Source organism: Staurois parvus, unplaced genomic scaffold (genome assembly GCF_062004578.1).
Source record: "Staurois parvus isolate SC_StPar_1 unplaced genomic scaffold, SC_StPar_1.0 ptg000557l, whole genome shotgun sequence".
Taxonomy (NCBI): domain Eukaryota; kingdom Metazoa; phylum Chordata; class Amphibia; order Anura; family Ranidae; genus Staurois; species Staurois parvus.
Genome location: NW_028318353.1, coordinates 132096 through 151943, shown reverse-complemented (window position 1 = coordinate 151943; position 19848 = coordinate 132096). Strand labels below are relative to the sequence as shown.

The following is a 19848-nucleotide window of genomic DNA, read 5'->3' as shown; positions in this document are numbered from 1 at the left end:
GGGCCCCACATCCACTCACTGGCTAAATGCTGCTGCCTCAACCTCCGGAACATTTCCAAAATCTGCCCCTTTCTGACCAATGACACCACAAAACAACTTATCCATGCCTTGGTTATATCCCGCCTCGATTACTGCAACTCCCTCCTCACTGGTCTACCGTTACACAGGCTATCCCCCCTTCAGTCTACTATGAATGCTGCTGCTAGACTCATACACCTTACCAACCGATCAGCGACTGCTACCCCTCTCTGTCAATCCCTCCACTGACCTCTGCTCAGTGTCCTCCACCCCTCTCTGCCAATCCCTTCACTGACCTCTGCTCAGTGTCCTCCACCCCTCTCTACCAATCCCTCCACTGACCTCCACTCAGTGACCTCCACCCCTCTCTGCCAATCCCTCCACTGGCCTCCACTCAGTGTCCTCCACCCCTCTCTGCCAATCCCTCCACTGGCCTCCACTCAGTGTCCTCCACCCCTCTCTGCCAATCCCTCCACTGGCTTCCACTAACCCAACATATAAAATTCAAAATACTAACCACAGCTTACAAAGCCATCCACAACACTGCCCCTAGCTACATCGCCAACCTCATCCACAGATACCGCCCAAATCACCCATTCCGCTCCTCTCAGGATATCTTCCTCTCTAGCTCCCTCATCAATGCTTCCCACGCTCACCTCCAGGACTTCTCCAGAGCCTCTCCCATCCTCTGGAACTCCCTACCACAGCATGTCCGGTCAGCCCCCACCCTGTCTGCCTTTAGGCGATCTTTGAAAACTCACTTCTTCAGGGAAGCCTACCCCACCTCCACCTAAGAACTGTACTTGAATCACCTCCGCCAGATCATCCCCCACAGCTATCACCTTTTGTATCACCTCCCCCTTCCTTTAGATTGTAAGCTCCACGAGCCGGGCCCTCCTATTCCTTCTGTACTGAAATGTATTGTAATTGTACTGTCTCCCTTATATTGTACAGCGCTGAGCAAACTGTTGGCGCTATATAAATCCTGTATAATAATAATAATATAAAGGTTTGTTCAGGTTTTTCCAGTAAAGACTACTGTTAGTGCTACAGGATTCAAAGATATTTTAGACAATTGTGCTTTTCCAGCCTTGTGGGAATAGTTTGGTGAAGGTTTTTTTTCTTTTTCAGCATGGCTGTGCCCCTGTGTTCAAACTAACTCCATAAAGACATGGTTTGACCAGTTTGATGTGGAGGAACTCCAGTGTCCTGTACAGAGCCCTGACCTCAACCCTACTGAACACCTTTGGGATGAATTGGAACACAGATTATGAGCCAAGTCTTCTCATCCAACATCAGTACCTGACCTCACCAAAGCTCTTTTGGCTGAATGGACACAAATTCCCACAGACACCTTCCAAAATCATAGAAAGCCTGCCCAGAAAAGTAGGGGATGTCATAGCTATAAAGAGGGCAACTCCATAATAACCTCCCTGGCGGTATTCTCGAGTGTAGCTCGGGGTTAAGTTTTAGTACCAGAAGCGGTAACCCCCCCCGAGCTACACTCGGGAATACACTGCAGCGTTGCTCCGGGATTCCCTCCAGCACTTACCTTGTCCTGCGCTCCCGCGATGTCCCCCCTGCAGCGTCCCCGGCCATCTCCTCCAACCGAGGCCGGCATCCGTCTTCCGGGTTCCGTTCCCTGTGAGCGTCGGGGCGTTTAGGGGGGGGCGGAACCGGCGTGAATTTAAAAAATGTAAAAAAGTGACATTCACTAAATACACTAAAATCACATAGTATAACATTCCTGTATCAAACCATTTCACATACATTTTGTCCCGAGTGCTTTGTCCGGCGCCCTGCCTGCATTTTTACTGTTCTTTCTGCCTGGAAACTGAGAAAAGTACATGGCGTCCAAAAAGCGTCCCTTTAGGTCAAAAGCGGTTTTAGACCGGCTAGAGAACAGCGATAGTAAATCAGAACCACTTGCAGAATTGAGTGATAATGATTCGTGGGGGAAATTCCTCATCAGACACTGAAAACGATTCTGCGACTTTGCTCAGCAATGTGCGAACTTGGCGCTCTATTTCACATTTCAGTGTTTTTGGTTTGATTATATTATTGAATTAAATGTATTATTATATTATTGTTTATTATATTATAATTTATGATTTCGTGTTTCAAATTTTATCATACCCGGGATGTTTACTAGACTCTTGTTCGGACAGATTTCAGTGAGTTATTCCTAAGAATTACTGGCCTACAAAGCAATGTACCATTTTGAACACAGAAATACTGACATAATCAGACTGGTAGGGAGGTTAATGACCATGTTTTTGGAATGGGATGTTCATCAAGCTGCTATAGGTGGGATGGTCAGGTGTTCAGAAACCTTCAACCATATTGCTCCTCTCCATTGAACTGCAAAGCTACCCCAGCATAACCTGATGGCTTCCCAGACCAGGGAGGACATGATGTCAAATGTGAGGTTTAACACCCCTATCCCACTATGCATTGGGGTTGAATTACTAAGGGCAAATTAGACTGCATTTTGCAAAGTCAGTTGCTCCAGAACTTGATAAATGAGGTAAAGTTTCACCTTACAAAGAATACCCAATCACATGCTAGGAAAAGAAAAACAGCATTTTGCTTACACCTGATTAGATGATGGAAGGCAGCAGAGCTTCCCCTTATTTACTTAGCTCTAGAGCAGTGGTTCTCAACCTGTGGGTCGCGACCCCTTTGGGGGTCGAACGACCCTTTCACAGGGGTCCCCTAAGACCATCAGAAAACACATATTTCCGATGTGTAAAGAGCAGCTACTGTGTTGAAAGCAGCTACTGTGTTGAAAGCAGCTACTGTGTTGAAAGCAGCAGTATTGGAGGTAAAACGACACTCATGAATTATAATTACGGGGTAAATAATTTTATGGTTGGGGGTCACCACAACATGAGGACCTGTATTAAAGGGTCGCGGCATTAGGAAGGTTGAGAACCACTGCTCTAGAGCAACTGCACTTGCACAGTGCACAGCCTATTTGCCTTTAGTAAATCAATCCCAATGGGGGATTTACTAAAAGTGGTGCACTCAGAATCTGGTGCAGCTGTATATGGGAGTCAATCCGCTTCTAACTTCAGCTTGTTCATTTAAGCTTTGACAATAAAACCTGGAAGTTGATTGGTTTCTATGCGGAGTTGCCCCTGATTTTGCACACTCCAGGTTTTGTAAATCTGTCCCATTGTGTACATCTGTTTGTTGATTAAGATTCACACATGGCAGTGTGGATTTTGAGGCAGGTTTAGCTTCAATGTAGCAGCATATGGAGGAATTTGTAGGAATATTGAGAAACCTTTTATTAGGAACATGTCCTTTTTAATTTTAGTGACTGGTTCCTTTTTCATTTTTTTTTTTTTAATTCTTTCTTTTAACAGTTGGCTGAGAAACCCCTAAAAACGTACCTGGAAATAATGGCAAAGAATTTTCTTGATAAGAAAACATTGAAAATGGAAGAACAGAATGCAGAGTGCACCAAGTTATTTACCCAAGGACACCAGAAGAAAGCGGCAGTGAGCTCAAATCTGGCTGTGTATGACATCTCTGATGAGGAAAGCAGTAGCAGCTGTGCTGTATCTGAGACCAGTCACATTTTAACCCACAAGTAAGTGTTTAAATCTAAATTCCAGCCTGCCTTCTGTCTTGCACAGTTGTACAGGCATCACTCTTTTATAAAACTTCTTACTCTGGTTTCAATGCACACTGTGAGCTTCTCACAATCAAGCAAGGCAGATAAAGCCCACCTAATTTTCTGGCTAGAGGATGTCCATATAGCCTTTGTCCCGGCCCTTTCATTCATTGGAGGCTCAGCATCACCTAGGGCAATCTCAATTTCATTGAAAGCCGCATCAACACTATGGTTGCCCTCAAAGGGCCGATTGTATATGTAAGACTCACCCCATCCTCCTTACATCAGATGTCAAGAGCCCCCCGCCATCTGAAATCAGGAGTCCCCCACTCTTCCTTACATCACACTGCTGGGGTCAGAGCTGAGAAGCAGAAAGTGCAGGGCCTAGAGGAGGACCAGAGGAGGGCTGGAGTCAGCTGATGCTAAGAATGCTAAGAAGAAGAGGGTGCTGTGGCTATACAGAGAGAAGCAGGATCTGTAGGAGGAGTTCTATCCTCCTTTCTGCTGCCACCTGCTGGGATGGGGGGCAGAGACGAGCCTCTCCAAAGCTGCACAGAGAACTGCAGGATTTTGGATTTTACAGAGGAGTTTTGTTCTCCTCTCTACTGCTGACTGCTGAAACAAGGTGGGGGCGGAAACAAGAGGGGCGCTACAGCTGAGAGAGGTGCAAGGGCCAAATGAAATACCCTGGAGGGCCGGATGTGGCCCATGGGGCTTGTGTTTGACACATGTGACCTAGGGTGTTCATCATGCAGATACAGCCTGCTTAGGAATGCCCAGATCTCCAAACTGACACCCACTCATCAAGACATTATGATATTCGCATAACTCTTTCCAGGAGCCGGCTTACTGATTGCGTCAGTGCTGAGGGCTGTTGAGACCAATATTGAGACAGGGTGCTGTGATGATTTGCCTACATCACAAAGAGAAGCACAGAGGTCCAATACTGACCTCAATGGGTCTAAAATAAAGTATGTAAACAGATTTTATTTAAAATTTCACTGAACAACATGTCTCCATTCCTCAGCCAAGTCCCTGTGCTTTCAGAGTCTTTAAGGTGTCATCTACGGTTACTTCAGTGCCTCCCAGGTCCCAGTATCCTCTTTGTCTCCTGAGCTTCAGTTCCTCTGTCCCTCCTGAGTTCCTATGTTCTCCGGTATCCTTGTGTCACCAGAGCCACCTGATTCCCACTGTTGTGCTTCCTTAGCTGCCTGTGCCTTCAAGTGTACCTGTGTGCTCTATGCCTTCTGCATGCTTCAGTATGCCACCGTTGTCCTGAATGCACCCGTGTGTGCCCCTGAGTCTCCTATCTATTCACCCTGGTGTCTCCAGCATGCCGCTGTGCACTTCTTTTTGTGCCTGCCATGCACACGTTAACCAACACATCTCCAGCAAGCTCCTGTGCGCCTCTGAGACTCCTGTATACCCACATAGCTTTCAGTATGCTCTGCAATACATTGAACTTCCACTTCTCCACTTCTCCTCCTGTCCTTCCTCGGGTTCACCCCTGTAATCGTTCAGTGGATACGGACTTAGGGCCAATTTACACTAAAACACAGTGCAGGAAGCCCGCGTTCAATGTGCATTTCCTGCACCGCGTTCAAAACTTTTCACTTGCGATCTGCAGCAGGTGTTAGTGCAAAGCTAATGACACCCCAAACACTGGTTGTAATGAAGTGCGTTTGCCTGCACAGGATTGCATGGTACTTCCGTTTGCTCTGTGTCTTGTAGAGTAGTGCATGCACTACTTTTGCTGCAGTCTGGCTTTATTTCATCCCATTTAAATGAATGGGCTAAAATCACACTGCACACACAAACATTTCCCAGCACACTTACCAGCTAGCCTGCAAAACAACCAAATTGGCTCTGCCTAACAATGTACGTTACAAACAGAGGGCTTTGTTTGTACACATTTGCAAATAAATGCGTAATCCGCATCCTGGATCAACACGGCAGTACATATGAAGGATATCTCCTTTTTCTACTACCCATTGCACAGGTGGTGAGTGGACTGTTACAGGACTAACGAAAAAGGCTCCTTGCGATTTATATTATATATACAATAGAGTGAGAGCTCTCAAAGTGACTATTCTTATATCGTTTGTCTTATTACAGGATGGGGACATTATGGTGCTTTATATAGAAACAAGGCATACTACATTTATTGCAACAGGCGGAAGACCTACTGGGCCTTATCTTGTCTCAAATATCAAAGTGGTTTGCAGTCCACATGCTGTGGTGAAGAAACCATATAAAACAGGCCTCTGCTATTTGCATCTATTTCTCCATCAAGACAACTACAGGGACTCTTTCACCTATAAGAATCCTTGCAACTATTCACGTATATTTCAGATACATGGGCCCCAACCACATGTGCCTTTATAGGGGTGTACTGCATGAATCCATTACTATATCATTGGGGTTATTTCCCCCTTTTCAATCAATGTTTTACCCACATTGCCTTATATAGGCTTAGGGTTATGCTTCTCTCCAGATGGTAACTGTATCTGTCTATTTTGCTTGCATGTGATCTTATATACCCATGGTACAATTTTTGGAAAATCTCCTTCAGGGAGTGTAACCTATATGGTAACAATATATGCCTATATAGCATGCGATATTACATAACTATGGTATAATTTTTTGAATACACCTCCTACAGGGAGTGTAACCAATGTGCAAGTGCTGCAAATGCTTTAGACTATGGTGGTCATAGCCTTTGCAGCACATATATCCAGACCGGTCTTGGTGTGATTTTAATGGTTTTAGGTCTGTGTGTATTGTCTCATACTTGGGTGATGGTAAACCAGGGCGACTGCCCGTGTGTCAATCATTTATGTGTAATAAAGCATCATTTTTGGAAATTTTTCTGAGTATCGCATTCTGTTCATTATGTAGCCGCTTTCCTGTGAATGTCTTTTCACAAATCCCTTTTTGGTCCGTAATCCGCAATGCCTACTTCAAGGCTCCTCTGTGTACTGCGGTCCAAACTCTATAGTTTTCAGCCTTCCAAGTTGGAGCACATATAGCAGTGGATAGATTAAGGGCAGGTTTGCCTGGAGGGAGCCCAGCCTTTCTTAAAGGCACAGGGACACACGGGACACCCAGCAAGGGACACACTGGATGCCTTTAGCTGCCATTGTGCTCTTGCTGCAAACAAAACCCTCTGGTTTTAGCATTATTATTATTATACAGTATTTATATAGCGCCAACAGTTTGCTCAGCGCTGTACATTACAATGGGAGACAATACACGAGACAGTACAGTAACAATACAGTGCAATATACGAGGGTTCGAGGACCCTGCTTCTTGGAGCTTACAATCTAGGAGGGAGGGGATAGTGGTACAGGAGGAAATAGCTGTGGGGGATGGAGTGGTAGGAGGAGTGGAGGAGATCGTCAGTTAAGTGAGGGCGGGGTAGGCTTCCCTGAAGAGATGGGTTTTCAGGGTGCGCTTAAAGGTGAGGAGGGTAGGTGACAGTCTGATGGATTGGGGTAGTGAGTTCCAGAGGATGGGGAAGCTCTGGAGAAGTCCTGGAGACAGGCATGGGAGGAGGAGACCAGGGAACTAGAGAGTAGGAGGTCTTGTGAGGAGCGGAGAGTATGTTTTGGGTGGTATATGGATATCAGGTCGGTGATGTAATTTGGGGCAGTATTATGAGCAGCTTTATACGTTAATGTTAGTAATTGAATTTTATGTGTTGGGCAATCGGAAGCCAGTGGAAGGAATGGCAGAGGGGGGCAGAGCATGAATTGTTAAATAGGGGAAGTTTTGTTTTTATGCAGGCAGGCTGGTAAGTGTGCTGGGAAATCTTTCTGTCTGCGTTTTCCTTCCATTTGCACCTTACTGCAAAGGCTAGTTATAGGTTGGGATGGCTGCCACTTTTTTGTACACTTTGTTGAAATTGCACTGCACCTAGATCACATGTGAATCGCATAGGAACTCACAGCACGTTACTGTGCGATTCATGGTCTGAAATGGCCCTTAAACACTTGAAGACCCAGCCTTTTCTGACACTTTTTGTTTACATGTAAAAATAGTTTTTTTTTGTTAGAAAATTAGTTAGAACCCCAAGCATGATATATTTTGGTTGATGACCTAAAGAATAAATGGAGGGGTGCTGCAATTTTTTTTATGTCACACGGTATACTCCTTTTGGAATTTTAATGCTCAAAAACACAATATAATACCCAATTGTCTGGTAAAATTTAAAAGATGGTGTTACAACAAGTAAATAGATACCAAACATGTCACGGTTTAAACGACGTAAATGTCATTCTCCTTAGGCGACGCTTTAAAAGCCTTTACAGGTTACCACATGTGTGGGATGATTACTGTTTGCTTGCCTTCAGGACCGATACTTACATTCTCCTTTTGCACGCAAGCATGAGGGAATGGGGGTGCTTTTAAAAATTTTTTTTTTTTTTTTTTTTTAGACTGTCGCTGTAAATTTTTTTTTTTCTCTTTCTTAATTTTTTGTTATCACAGGGAATATAAATATCCCCTGTGATAGCAATAGACAGTGACAGTATTCGTTGTGGACAGATCTGGAGAGATTAGACCCCAGAGGTCTCCTCTGCCCTTAAAAGCATTACCCTTTTATAAAAAGACGCTGCTTACATCTAGTATCATAGAGGTGATCAAAGCCGATCTGGCCTCTGTTTGCCTATATAATCGGAGGCCAGGCTGTCTGGACGGGGGGTGGGGGGGCTAGAAGGTCCTCAGAAAGCAGGGAAGCCAGCAGGAGGGACGGGGGGACGTCCCCTCTTGTTGCTTGTAAAAGCCATCAAGTGGCCAATTAGCCACTTGGATTGCTTTCACAAGAAAGCTTTCCCATTGGTTCTAATAAATGATACCAGGACCTATACCCACTGAAAGTCCAGTGACGTACAGGTACAGCAATGTTCCACAGAAGCCGACAGTTTCATGTGGGCTGGACAGTTTTGGCTACATTTGGTACAAATGTGGAGAAAAATATATAAAATAGAAATAAAATCATGCAAACACAAAGGAATTCCTATAATGAATACTAGCAGTGCATGTATTAACTCCACACAGATATCAGAATACACTTTTGTTTTGTTTACAGTATTGATCATTTACTTTTTGTTATATTCTGAATATTTCATTGTTCTCCTAACACACAGGGTCGAGGACAGCACAGCATCATCACAGAAACATAGATATTTGAGACCATCAGGAGATGTAAGTAAAAAAGCAAACCATAGCATGAAAAGTAGCAGCTTCTCTCCCGAGGATGACTTGAAGAATATAAAGGAAAATAATTGGGAGACCGCAAAGATTTCAGACTCTCTAAATGAACCAAAAAGTGCAGCATCTGAGAATGGGAGACCTAAATCAAGCAGGATTGTCCGGGGGATGATGTCTGGTCCCATCTCCAGCTCACAGGAGGTAATGTGATTATTACTTATCAGTAATTCATCAATAAATCTGAATACAAAAGGTGTCAGAGTGTTACCCTAGGTCAGTGCTTCTCAAATAGTGGGGAGCGCCCCCCAGGGGGGGCGCGAGGCTCCGTCAAGGGGGGCGCGTACAGGGGTGGGCAGAGGGCTGCTGTCTCTTACCTGGCTCCCACGATGATCCATCCAGGAAGCGCTGCTCCTTCCGTCACTCCGGCCACTCCCTCACTCCTGCCGCTCGGCTCCACCTCCTCACCGGTGATTGGCCGCCAGAACTGTAGCTCTAGGAAAGGTACACAGGCGGCCAATCACGGGGGAGGAGGCGGAGCTGAGCGGACCCGCGAAAATCGAGTGAGGGAAAAGCCGGGAAGTGTGCAGTGCAGAGGTGCTGCTGCAACCACATATGCTGGCTGCAGCAGCACCATACTGCAACAGGGGTCAGCAAGTGTCATTGGTGTCAGTGGGATGAATAGTGCCGCATCATTGGTGTCACTGATACTAATGATGGGGCATTATTCCTCCCACTGACACCAATGATGGGGCACTATTCCTCCCACTGATACCAATGATGGGGCACTATTCCTCCCACTGATACCAATGATGGGGCACTATTCCTCCCACTGATACCAATGATGGGGCACTATTCCTCCCACTGACACCAGTGATGGGACACTATTCCTTCCACTGACACCAATGATGGGGCACTATTCCTCCCACTGATACCAATGATGGGGCACTATTCCTCCCACTGATACCAATGATGGGGCACTATTCCTCCCACTGATACCAAGGATGGGGCACTATTCCTCCCACTGACACCAATGATGGGGCACTATTCCTCCCACTGACACCAATGATGGGGCACTATTCCTCCCACTGACACCAGTGATGGGACACTATTCCTCCCACTGATACCAATGATGGGGCACTATTCCTCCCACTGACACCAATGATGGGGTACTATTCCTCCCACTGACACCAATGATGGGGCACTATTCCTCCCACTGACACCAATGATGGGGCACTATTCCTACTTATAACAATTTTATAGACAAATGATACTATTTACAGTCGGGGGGGCGCAAAATGTTTTCTTCTTCCTGGGGGGGGCATGACAGAAAATAATTGAGAAGCACTGCCCTAGGTTCACATCTGTGCGGGTGGTGCTGCGGCGAATCCGCACGAAAATCTGTGCAGCCGCACCACCAGCACAGAAAAATGCGGACCTGCGGGTGGGTGCCATTAGTTCTAATAGCACGCCGTCTGCACTGGAAAACGCAACTGAACTGGAAACCGAGGTTCCTGTGCGGGCTGCGTTTTCCAAAGAAGTGCAGGGACTTCTTTCCCTGTGTGTCACGGAACATGGGAGTCCATTCAAATGAATGGGCTCTCGTGCCCTTGCAAAACGTGACCCGCACTGCCGCATAGATGTGAACCAGGGGTCATTGTTTTGAATCGCATTGTGAAAAATGGCAGGGAGGTGTGGACGTTTATTCCTGTAGTGCCATAAAGGCACTTCAGAAATAGCTGCTTGGTGGCCAGTGCACCCAGTAATGATTGTCAACCAAGCCGTCATTAGACGGTTCAGTTCAAAGACACAGTATATAGAGCTGATCCAAGCTGCTCTGTACTATGTGATCTCTGTGATGACCAGTCACAGAGATCACAAATGTAAACCGTGTACTGTTCCTCTTATAGAGGAAGGAGGAACTAATGAATAAAAGATCAATCACTAGTTCCAGGTCACAAGCTGCAGCAGATTCTGGGTAGGAGGTGGAATCCTTTTTTTTCCTACTCCTTTGTACATCTCAGCTCCATCCAGTCTCTTGTGGCCTGTATATTAACTCCTCATCTCTCTTATCCTATACCAGCATGCTTCTGCATCTCCAAACAATTATGGTAAATGAGTTCACTTTGGGGTGTCTATTTTCCAAATAAAGGGGTAATTTCTGGGGTTTTCATACTAACAAGGAATATATAAAAATGTATATTTTAATTGTTTGTTTTTATCAGTTTACAAAATGCAAAGTGAGCGAACAGAAGAAAAACCTAAATCAAATCAATATTTAGTATCAGCTCTTACACTTGCGCAAAGTCAGGGAATTTTGTAGGATTAGAGTCCAGTATATTTCAGGTCTAATCAATTGTATTAAGCAGGTGCTAACAATCATCAATTTCATATGTAAGTTGATACACAGTCATTAAAGCGGAGTTCCACCCAAAAGGGGAAGTTCCGCTTTAAAGATTGGTCCCCCACTCCCCATTAAGGGTTGGCACCTTTGGGGAGCGGGGGGGGGGGGGGGGGGGAATGGGTACCTGAATTTGACAGGTACCCGCTCCCACTTCCACTGCGATCACCTAGGTGTTCGGAAACGGAAGTTGTCCTCCTACCCTCCCTCCCTGAAGTCTTGTGGGACACATGACAGGTCCCAGAAGATGACGGGGCCATTCAGGAAAGTGCAGTGCTACTTGTGCATCCGCAAGCTGTCACAGCCAGATGCCCACACCGAAGATGCCGGTGAAACGGGCTGCAGCGGGGGCAACGTGGGATTGTGGGACAGGGGAGTGGCTGTTTTTTAAAAGTCAGCAGCTACAGTATTTGTAGCTGCTGACTTTTATTTTTTTGCAGAGTGAGTGGAATTCTGCTTTAACTGAAACAGAAATAGCTGTGTAGGAGGTTGAAAACTGGATGAGGAACAGCCAAACTCTGCTACCGCGATGAGGTTGTGGAAGACAGTGTCATGTCACAGGTCTTACACCATGGCAAGACTGGGCGCAGCAACAAGACACAAGGTAGATGTACTTCCTCAGCAAGGTCTCTCCCAGGCAAAGATTTCAAAGCAGACTGGGGTTTCAAAATGTGCTGTTCAGGCTCTTTTGAAGAAGCACAAAGAAACGAGTAATGCTAAGGACCGTAGATGCAGTGGTCAGCAAAGGAAACTTAAAGCGTAGCTCCACCCAAAAGGGCAAGTTCTGCTTTAAGCCTTTGTCCTCCGCTCCCCCTTAAGGATTGGCACCTTTTGGGGAGCAGGTACCTGAATTTGACAGGTACCCACTCTCACTTTTGCTGCTATCACCTAAGGCGATCAGAAGCGGACGGTGTCCTTCCCCCTTTCCTTCCCCGTAGTCTTCTGGGACTTGTGACAGGTCCCAGAAGATTACGGGACCATCCACAAAGCGCAGTGCTACTCAAACATGTGCAGTGAGTATTGAGTAAATACATTTACATTTTTGTTTATATGTGTGTATATACATATATATAATATTTTACATTTGTTTCCAAATGTATTGGGATGCCGCATCCCAGTGTTAGTCCGTAGGGTTTAATATTGAGTTGGCCCCGCCCTTTGCAGCTATAACAGCTTCAACTCTTCTGGGTAGGCCGTCCACAAGGTTTAGGAGGGTGTCTATGGGAAGGTTGGACCATTCTTCCAGAAGCACATTTGTCAGGTCAGGCACTGATGTCGGGGGAGGAGGCCTGGCTCACAGTCTCCACTCTAATTCATCCTAAAGGTGTTCTATGGGGTTGAGGTCAGGACTCTGTGCAGGACAGTCAAGTTCCTCCACCCCAAACTCACTCATCCATGTTTTTATGGACTTTGCTCTGTGCACTGCTGCGCAGTCATGTTGAAACAGGAAGGGGCCATCCCCAAACTCTTCCCACAAAGTTGGAAGCATGAAATTGTCCAAAATGTCTTGGTATGCTGACGCCTTAAAAGTGCCTTTCACTGGAACTAGGGGGCCAAGCTCAACCCCTAAAAAACAACCCCACACCATAATCCCCCCTTCACCAAACTTTACACTTGGTGTGCTTTACACCACAGCATCCGACGCTTTGCATTGCACTTGGTGATGGAAGGCTTGGAGGCAGCTGCTCAGCCATGGAAACCCATTCCATGAAGCTCTCTACACACTGTTGTGCTAATCTGAAGGCCACACCAAGTTTGGAGGTCTTTAGCTATTGACTCTGCAGACAGTTGGTGACTTCTGCGCACTGTGCGCTTCAGCATGCGCTGACCCCGCTCTGTCATGTGACGTGGCCTACCACTTGGTGGCTGAGTTGCTGTTGCTCCCAGTTGCTTCCACTTTGTTATAATCCCACTAACAGTTGAGCGTGGAATATTTAGTAGCCAGGAAATGTCACGGATGGACTTATTGCACAGGTGGCCACCTATCACGGGACCACGCTTGGAGTCACTGAGCTCCTGAGAGCGACCCATTCTTTCACCAATGTTTGTAGAAGCAGTCTGCATGCCTAGGGGCTTGATTGTATACACCTGTGTCCATGGAGGGGATTGGAACACCTGAATCTAATGATTGGGAGGGCGGGGCCAATACTTTTGGCAATGTAGTGTATTTACACACACCAGTCCCTGTCATCCAGAAGGCAAAGTAATTTATTTGGCATAATTCTGCATTTATAGTGATAGAGTATAACTGGAGACCACTGCTTAGGTAGAGCAGATCCTGAGAATTCAGAACATTCACTTTCTTTTAGGACTCGCTGAAAAAACGATCGCAGAGACGGCCATCTGCAACTAATCCTTCAGCGCAGACAAAAAATGATCCCCAGAAGAATGAGCTCATTGGGAAGATGGAAGAGCCCCTGAGTGATGGTCCTTCAAACCCAGCACTGCAACTGGGGAAAGAATTTTCTGCTAAACTGCTGGGCTGTCCTCCGCCTAGAAACCCGGCTTTGAGCTCCACCACTAAGCAGGATGAGCAGCCCAGAAGTGGACCAGAGACTGCGGACAGCACTAGAGATGCCTATCTTAGCTTCAAACAGAAGTTTTCTTTAGAAGCAGAGCAAGAGAAACAGCAAAGGCCACAAAGAAAGAGTGAACCGTCCTCAAAAAGGTCAGTCTACAAGATTTAGAAGATTTCATCCAAAACAAATGTTAAAGCCCAATTGACATACCACACATTTTATCTCCACTTCTGATGATTTGTGATTGGTATGTTCAAAATGTTGGTATGATTGGTATGTTCAAAATGTTTTAAAATTATTTTCAATGAAAATACAGATTCCTGCTCTCCCCTTTACCCTAGGTTCACATCTGTGCGAGAGGTGCCGCTGCGGATCTGCACAAAAATTCATGCAACCGCACCACCCACACATAGAATTGTGGACCCACGGGCGGGTGCCATTAATTCTAATGGCACGACACCCACACTGGAAAACGCAAACGTATTGGGAACCGAGGTTCCCGTGCGGGCTGCGTTTTCCAAAGAAGTGCAGGGACTTCTTCCCTGCGTGTCATGGGCACGGGAGTCCATTCAAATGAATGGGCTGTCGTGCCCGTGCAATATGCGGCCCGTACGGCCACAGAGATGTGAACCATGCTTTTTGTTTACAGAGTTCAGTAACAGCCACACCCCTCATTGCTCCTGTCCTCACACAGACTTGTATTTTAGAAGCCTGTCTGCCTGTTAGGCAGGCCATAGGCCCCTTTTACACAAGTGGACCAATGGGGTCTGCCTGTCTGTTTTTGAGGCGGACCCTATCGGTCCACCCATAGACTTCTATGTACCGGCATCTGATCCTGTATGCCAAAAACAGGTGGATGGGGATCCGTTCCCCAATCCGTCCAGCGGATCAGATGACAGTCGGATGGAAACTGACAGGTGGTCCGTTTCCATCCGACCATTCCATTGAAATCAGCGGGCAGTGTCACCTGTCATCTGCCTGCTCAGCTGGGATCAGCAGAGAGATCCCCCGCTGAGCAGGCAGATCATGCTGATGGATCCGCAACGTGTGAAAGAGGCCATAGACAATGTAGTTTTTTTTTTTCCCTCCAACCACCAGTAAAAGAACATTGCTTGATTCCCCCATCAACACTGACTGAATCCCTCCCACAGAACTATTGTGTTCTTCCAGCAGCAGAAGTTAGTGATTTTTGCTAGCGACAAGCTGGTTGTACGCAAGTCGTTCAACAATTAAATTGGGTACAACCAGCCTGCCAATGGATGGTTCAGGTCTTGGCCAGTTTCTGCTGAACCGGCTTACATTCGAACCGACTATGGCTGGCATTATGGCAATGATTTTCTGACTAGATATCCATTTCAACTTCCTCCCCAATGGCAGCCCTGACCTAGAGATTGCTACCTCTCCCACCCCTAACCTCTTAATTCTTTCTCTTTTATGGAGGCAGAAGCAACCCCAGAAATCCCTAAACTAGGGAAATCAACGTCCATTATTAGTCAAAGCATATCTCTGTTGATGATCCTGAGAGTGGAGGACTGTAGAAGCAGTAGAGGGTCAGGGTCACCAGGCACACAGAGCCTCTCTTATTATTTCTTTATTATCTTTTCAGTGTCGACAATTTACACAGCACTGTACATTCACATCAGTCCCTATCCATAAGGAGCTTACAATCTACAGTTGCAAGAAAAAGTATGTGAACCCCTTGGGATTACGTGGAGTTTTGCATGAATTGGGCATAAAATGTGCTCTGAACGTCATCTAAGTCACAACAATAGAAGAACACAGTCTGCTGAACATAATACTACACAAACATTAGATGTTGCCATGGTTTAATTGCACATAACATGTAAACATTCACAGTGCAGGGAGGAAAAAGTATGTGAACCTTTGGACTTAATAACTGGTTGACCCTCCTTTGGCAGCAATAACCTCAACCAAACGTTTCCTGTAGTTGCAGATCAGACCTGCACAACGATCTGGAGTCATTTTGGACCACTCCTCTTCACAAAACTGTTTCAGTGTAGCAATATTCTTGGGATGTCTGGTGTGAATCGCTCTCTTAATGTCATGCCACAGCATTTCAATCGGGTTGAGGTCAGGACTCTGACTGGGCCACTCCAGAAGGCGTATTCTGTGCTGTTGCAGCCATTGTTTTGTTGAATTACTTATATGCTTTGGGTCATTGTCCTGTTGCATCACCCATCCTCTGCGGAGCTTCAGTTGGCGGACAGATGGTCGTACGTTTTCCTGCAAAATGTCTTGATAAACTCTGGAATTTTCCCATCAATGACAACAATCCGTCCAGGCCCTGAGGCAGCAAAGCAGCCCCAAACCATGATGCTCCCTCCGCCATGTTTCACAGTGGGGATGAGGTTTTGATGTTGGTGTGCTGTGCCTTTTTTTCTCCACACATAGTGTTGTGTGTTCTTCCCAAACAACTCAATCTTGGTTTCATCTGTCCACAGTATATTCTGCCAGTAGTGCTGTGGAACATCCAGGTGCTCTTTTGCAGACTTCAAACGTGCTGCAATATTCTTTTTGGACAGCAATGGCTTCCTCCGTGGTGTCCTCCCATGTACTCCATTCTTGTTTAATGTTTTCCTTATTGTAGATGTGTCAACAAAAATGTTAGCATGTGCCAGAGATTTCTGTAGGTCTTTAGCTGACACTCTGGGATTCTTCTTTACCTCATGCAGCATTCTGCGCTGTGCTCTTGCAGTCATTTTTACAGGACGACCACGCCTAGGGAGAGTAGCAACAGTGCTAAACTTTCTCCATTTGTAGACAGTCTGTCTTACCGTGGACACATGAACATCAAGGCTTTTGGAGATACTTTTGTAACCCTTTCCAGCTTCATGCAAGTCAACAATTCTTGATCGTAGGTCTTCTGAGAGCTCTTTTCTGTGAGGCATGGTTCACATCAGACAGTGCTTCTTGAAGCCAGTAAACCCAAAACAGGTGTGTGTTTTTTAAGGGCAGGACAGCTGTCAGCAACACATCCAATATCATCACACTGATTGGAGTCAAGGTTGGCTCACTCCTGGCTCCAATTAGCTCTGGGAGAAGTCATTAAGCTAGGGCCTCACATACTTTTTCCTCCCTGCACAGTGAATGTTTACATGTTATGTGCAATTAAACCATGGCAACATCTAATGTTTGTGTAGTATTATTTTCAGCAGACTGTGTTCTTCTATTGTTGTGACTTAGATGACGTTCAGAGCACATTTTATGCCCAATTCATGCAAAACTCCATGTAATCCCAAGGGGTTCACATACTTTTTCTTGCAACTGTATGTATACACACACCTACTAGGGCCAGTTTTAGACAGGAGCCAGTTACCTTACCAGCATGCCTTTGGAGTGTGGGATGAGACCAAAGTACCCAGGAAAACCCACAAAAGCACAAGGAAAACATGCAAACTCCATGCAGATAGTGTCCAGGATTGAAACCATGGACCCAAGTGCTGCAAGGCAGACATGCTTATTGCTAAGAACTCCTCCACTATTTGGTTCCCCATTGATGGCTCCAGGATCCAGGTTATGCAGGAAGACCTACCAGAAAGTCAAGCCTTCCTTCCTGTGTTGGAAATGCACGAGAACGGTACCCGAAGATGCTGCAGATCGTGCTGCCATGACATCACCTCTGATTTTCAAGCACATTAGATTCGGAGGACGTTGGACTGAAAATATGAGTCTTCAATTGGACCTTAAGTTAATGTTTCTTTCAAGCTACAGTATGTAATCATATAGGCACATGGGGGGCAGCCATATTGGCTCATTACATAAAGGCTCTTCATCCTCCTTTTTTGTGCTACACAGTGATTGTGCCTTGTGGATTCTCTTTTCTTACTGCAAATCTACCATAATGACCTTTGCTGTATATGTGGTCTGTGATTATTTGGTAGTGGAATATAACATCTGGCCTTACTGCTCTACTTTCAGAAAGACGACAGGATCTGTTGTGAATGACAAAGGCAGCCACATGAACGATATGAAGCTAGGTAAACTCCTTCAGTCTTTTGTGTTTATTATTTTATTTATTTCAGGTACTTATATAGCGCTGTGTACTATTGAACATTCAGATCAGTCCCTAACCCTCAAGGGGCGTACAATCTAAGGTCCCTAACCCTCAAGGGGTGTACAATCTAAGGTCCCTAACCCTCAAGGGGCGTACAATCTAAGGTCCCTAACCCTCAAGGGGTGTACAATCTAAGGTCCCTAACCCTCAAGGGGCGTACAATCTAAGGTCCCTAACCCTCAAGGGGTGTACAATCTAAGGTCCCTAACCCTCAAGGGGCGTACAATCTAAGGTCCCTAACCCTCAAGGGGCGTACAATCTAAGGTCCCTTACCCTCAAGGGGCGTACAATCTAAGGTCCCTAACCCTCAAGGGGTGTACAATCTAAGGTCCCTAACCCTCAAGGGGCGTACAATCTAAGGTCCCTAACCCTCAAGGGGCGTACAATCTAAGGTCCCTAACCCTCAAGGGGCGTACAATCTAAGGTCCCTAACCCTCAAGGGGCGTACAATCTAAGGTCCCTAACCCTCAAGGGGTGTACAATCTAAGGTCCCTAACCCTCAAGGGGCGTACAATCTAAGGTCCCTAACCCTCAAGGGGCGTACAATCTAAGGTCCCTAACCCTCAAGGGTTGTACAATCTAAGGTCCCTAACCCTCAAGGGGCGTACAATCTAAGGTCCCTAACCCTCAAGGGGCGTACAATCTAAGGTCCCTAACCCTCAAGGGGCGTACAATCTAAGGTCCCTAACCCTCAAGGGGCGTACAATCTAAGGTCCCTAACCCTCAAGGGGCGTACAATCTAAGGTCCCTAACTCACATTCATACATACACATACTAGGGACAATTTAGACAGGAGCCAATTAACCTACCAGCATGTCTTTGGAGTGTGGGAGGAAACCGGAGTACCCATAGGAAACCCATGCAGACACAGGGAGAACATGCAAACTCCAGGCAGGTGGTGCCGTGGTTGGTACTCGAACCACTGACCCTAGTACTGCCAAGCGGAAGTGCTAACCACTTAGCCACTGTGCTGCCCATATTTTGTATACTCAAGTGTCAGCCTTGCTGTATAAGTATTACACTTCTATCCCATGGAAGTTTGAATTAAGGTATTTGTGTATTGAAGAAAAAAAAAAAAAATTTAAAGCAGAACTCCATTTTTGGATTTTTTTTTTTACTTATCTTTGCTGCAGAGGGGGTCCTGACTCCGCCTCTCTTTTTTCTGTGCATTACAGCTCTACATGCAGGGCATCTTTGTGTATCCTTCCCTTGCAACAGCTTTGGGGGGACTTCTTACTGCTTGACATTGAGCCAAAATATCAGTTTCCAGTCATTGCCAGCTGTCATTTTAAGGGCTCATGTACACTGCAGCTCCTAAACTGATGTTCAGGAGCTGTTCAGCATTTTTTTTTTCCAGCAGCCCCTGAACTCTCCCTAATGTTCTCCTATGTTTCCGTGTACACATCGTCATTTACAGTCCTTTACAGGCAGTTGAGTTTTTACTGTTGTTTTTTTGAACGCACCAAACCTGCATCCAAGAGTAGATTTGACCGGCGTTTCAAACGCGTGTAAACGCGGTTAAACGTGTTTATAAGCGTTTGCGTTTAAAAGCGTTTTTTAACTGTTCCATATCCAGATGCTGTCCAGAGCCTTTTTTCATCATCAGAAATGCATGCAAAGCGTTTCCCATGTATTCAAATGGACCCGGTACACCAGCGCAGTCAGTTCCAGGTTTCACGTGCAGGATAAAATGGTAGAACGCGCCGCATTATGCTCATGATGGGATCCATAGTGAATACAACCAGAAAAGACAGGTCATCTCAACGCATACTGCTCTCTCTGCTTCTGCTCTCTCTATTCCTTTCAAAATGTCTGAAATGGTTAATTTTTTTACTATTTTTCAGTGCATTCTGGGCATTTGGGAAGGTCTCCTGAGGTTATCTTGTAAAATCACTTCTAAACGCAAACGCGCATAAACGCGACTAAACTGACATTTTTTAACCTACGTTTTCCAGCAGTTTCCATTGTTCAGAAGAGTTTTCCAAACGCCCCATGTACATGAGCC

At 45.9% G+C, this 19848-nt stretch overlaps 1 protein-coding gene across 3 annotated transcripts in view; it reads left to right on the top strand.

The window, feature by feature from the left end:
• Positions 1–19848, top strand: part of MINDY4 (MINDY lysine 48 deubiquitinase 4) — a 128750-nt gene that overhangs the window by 50724 nt on the left and 58178 nt on the right. For all 3 annotated transcript variants that reach the window (XR_016315178.1, XM_089691242.1, XM_089691241.1), the window contains exons 3-6: positions 3390–3616; positions 8788–9052; positions 13559–13917; positions 17708–17766. Coding sequence is in view for 2 of the 3 variants with exons in the window: in XM_089691241.1 (XP_089547367.1) it covers positions 3390–3616; positions 8788–9052; positions 13559–13917; positions 17708–17766 (910 nt within the window). In the remaining variant the exon portion in view is untranslated. The remainder of the gene's footprint in view (positions 1–3389; positions 3617–8787; positions 9053–13558; positions 13918–17707; positions 17767–19848) is intronic.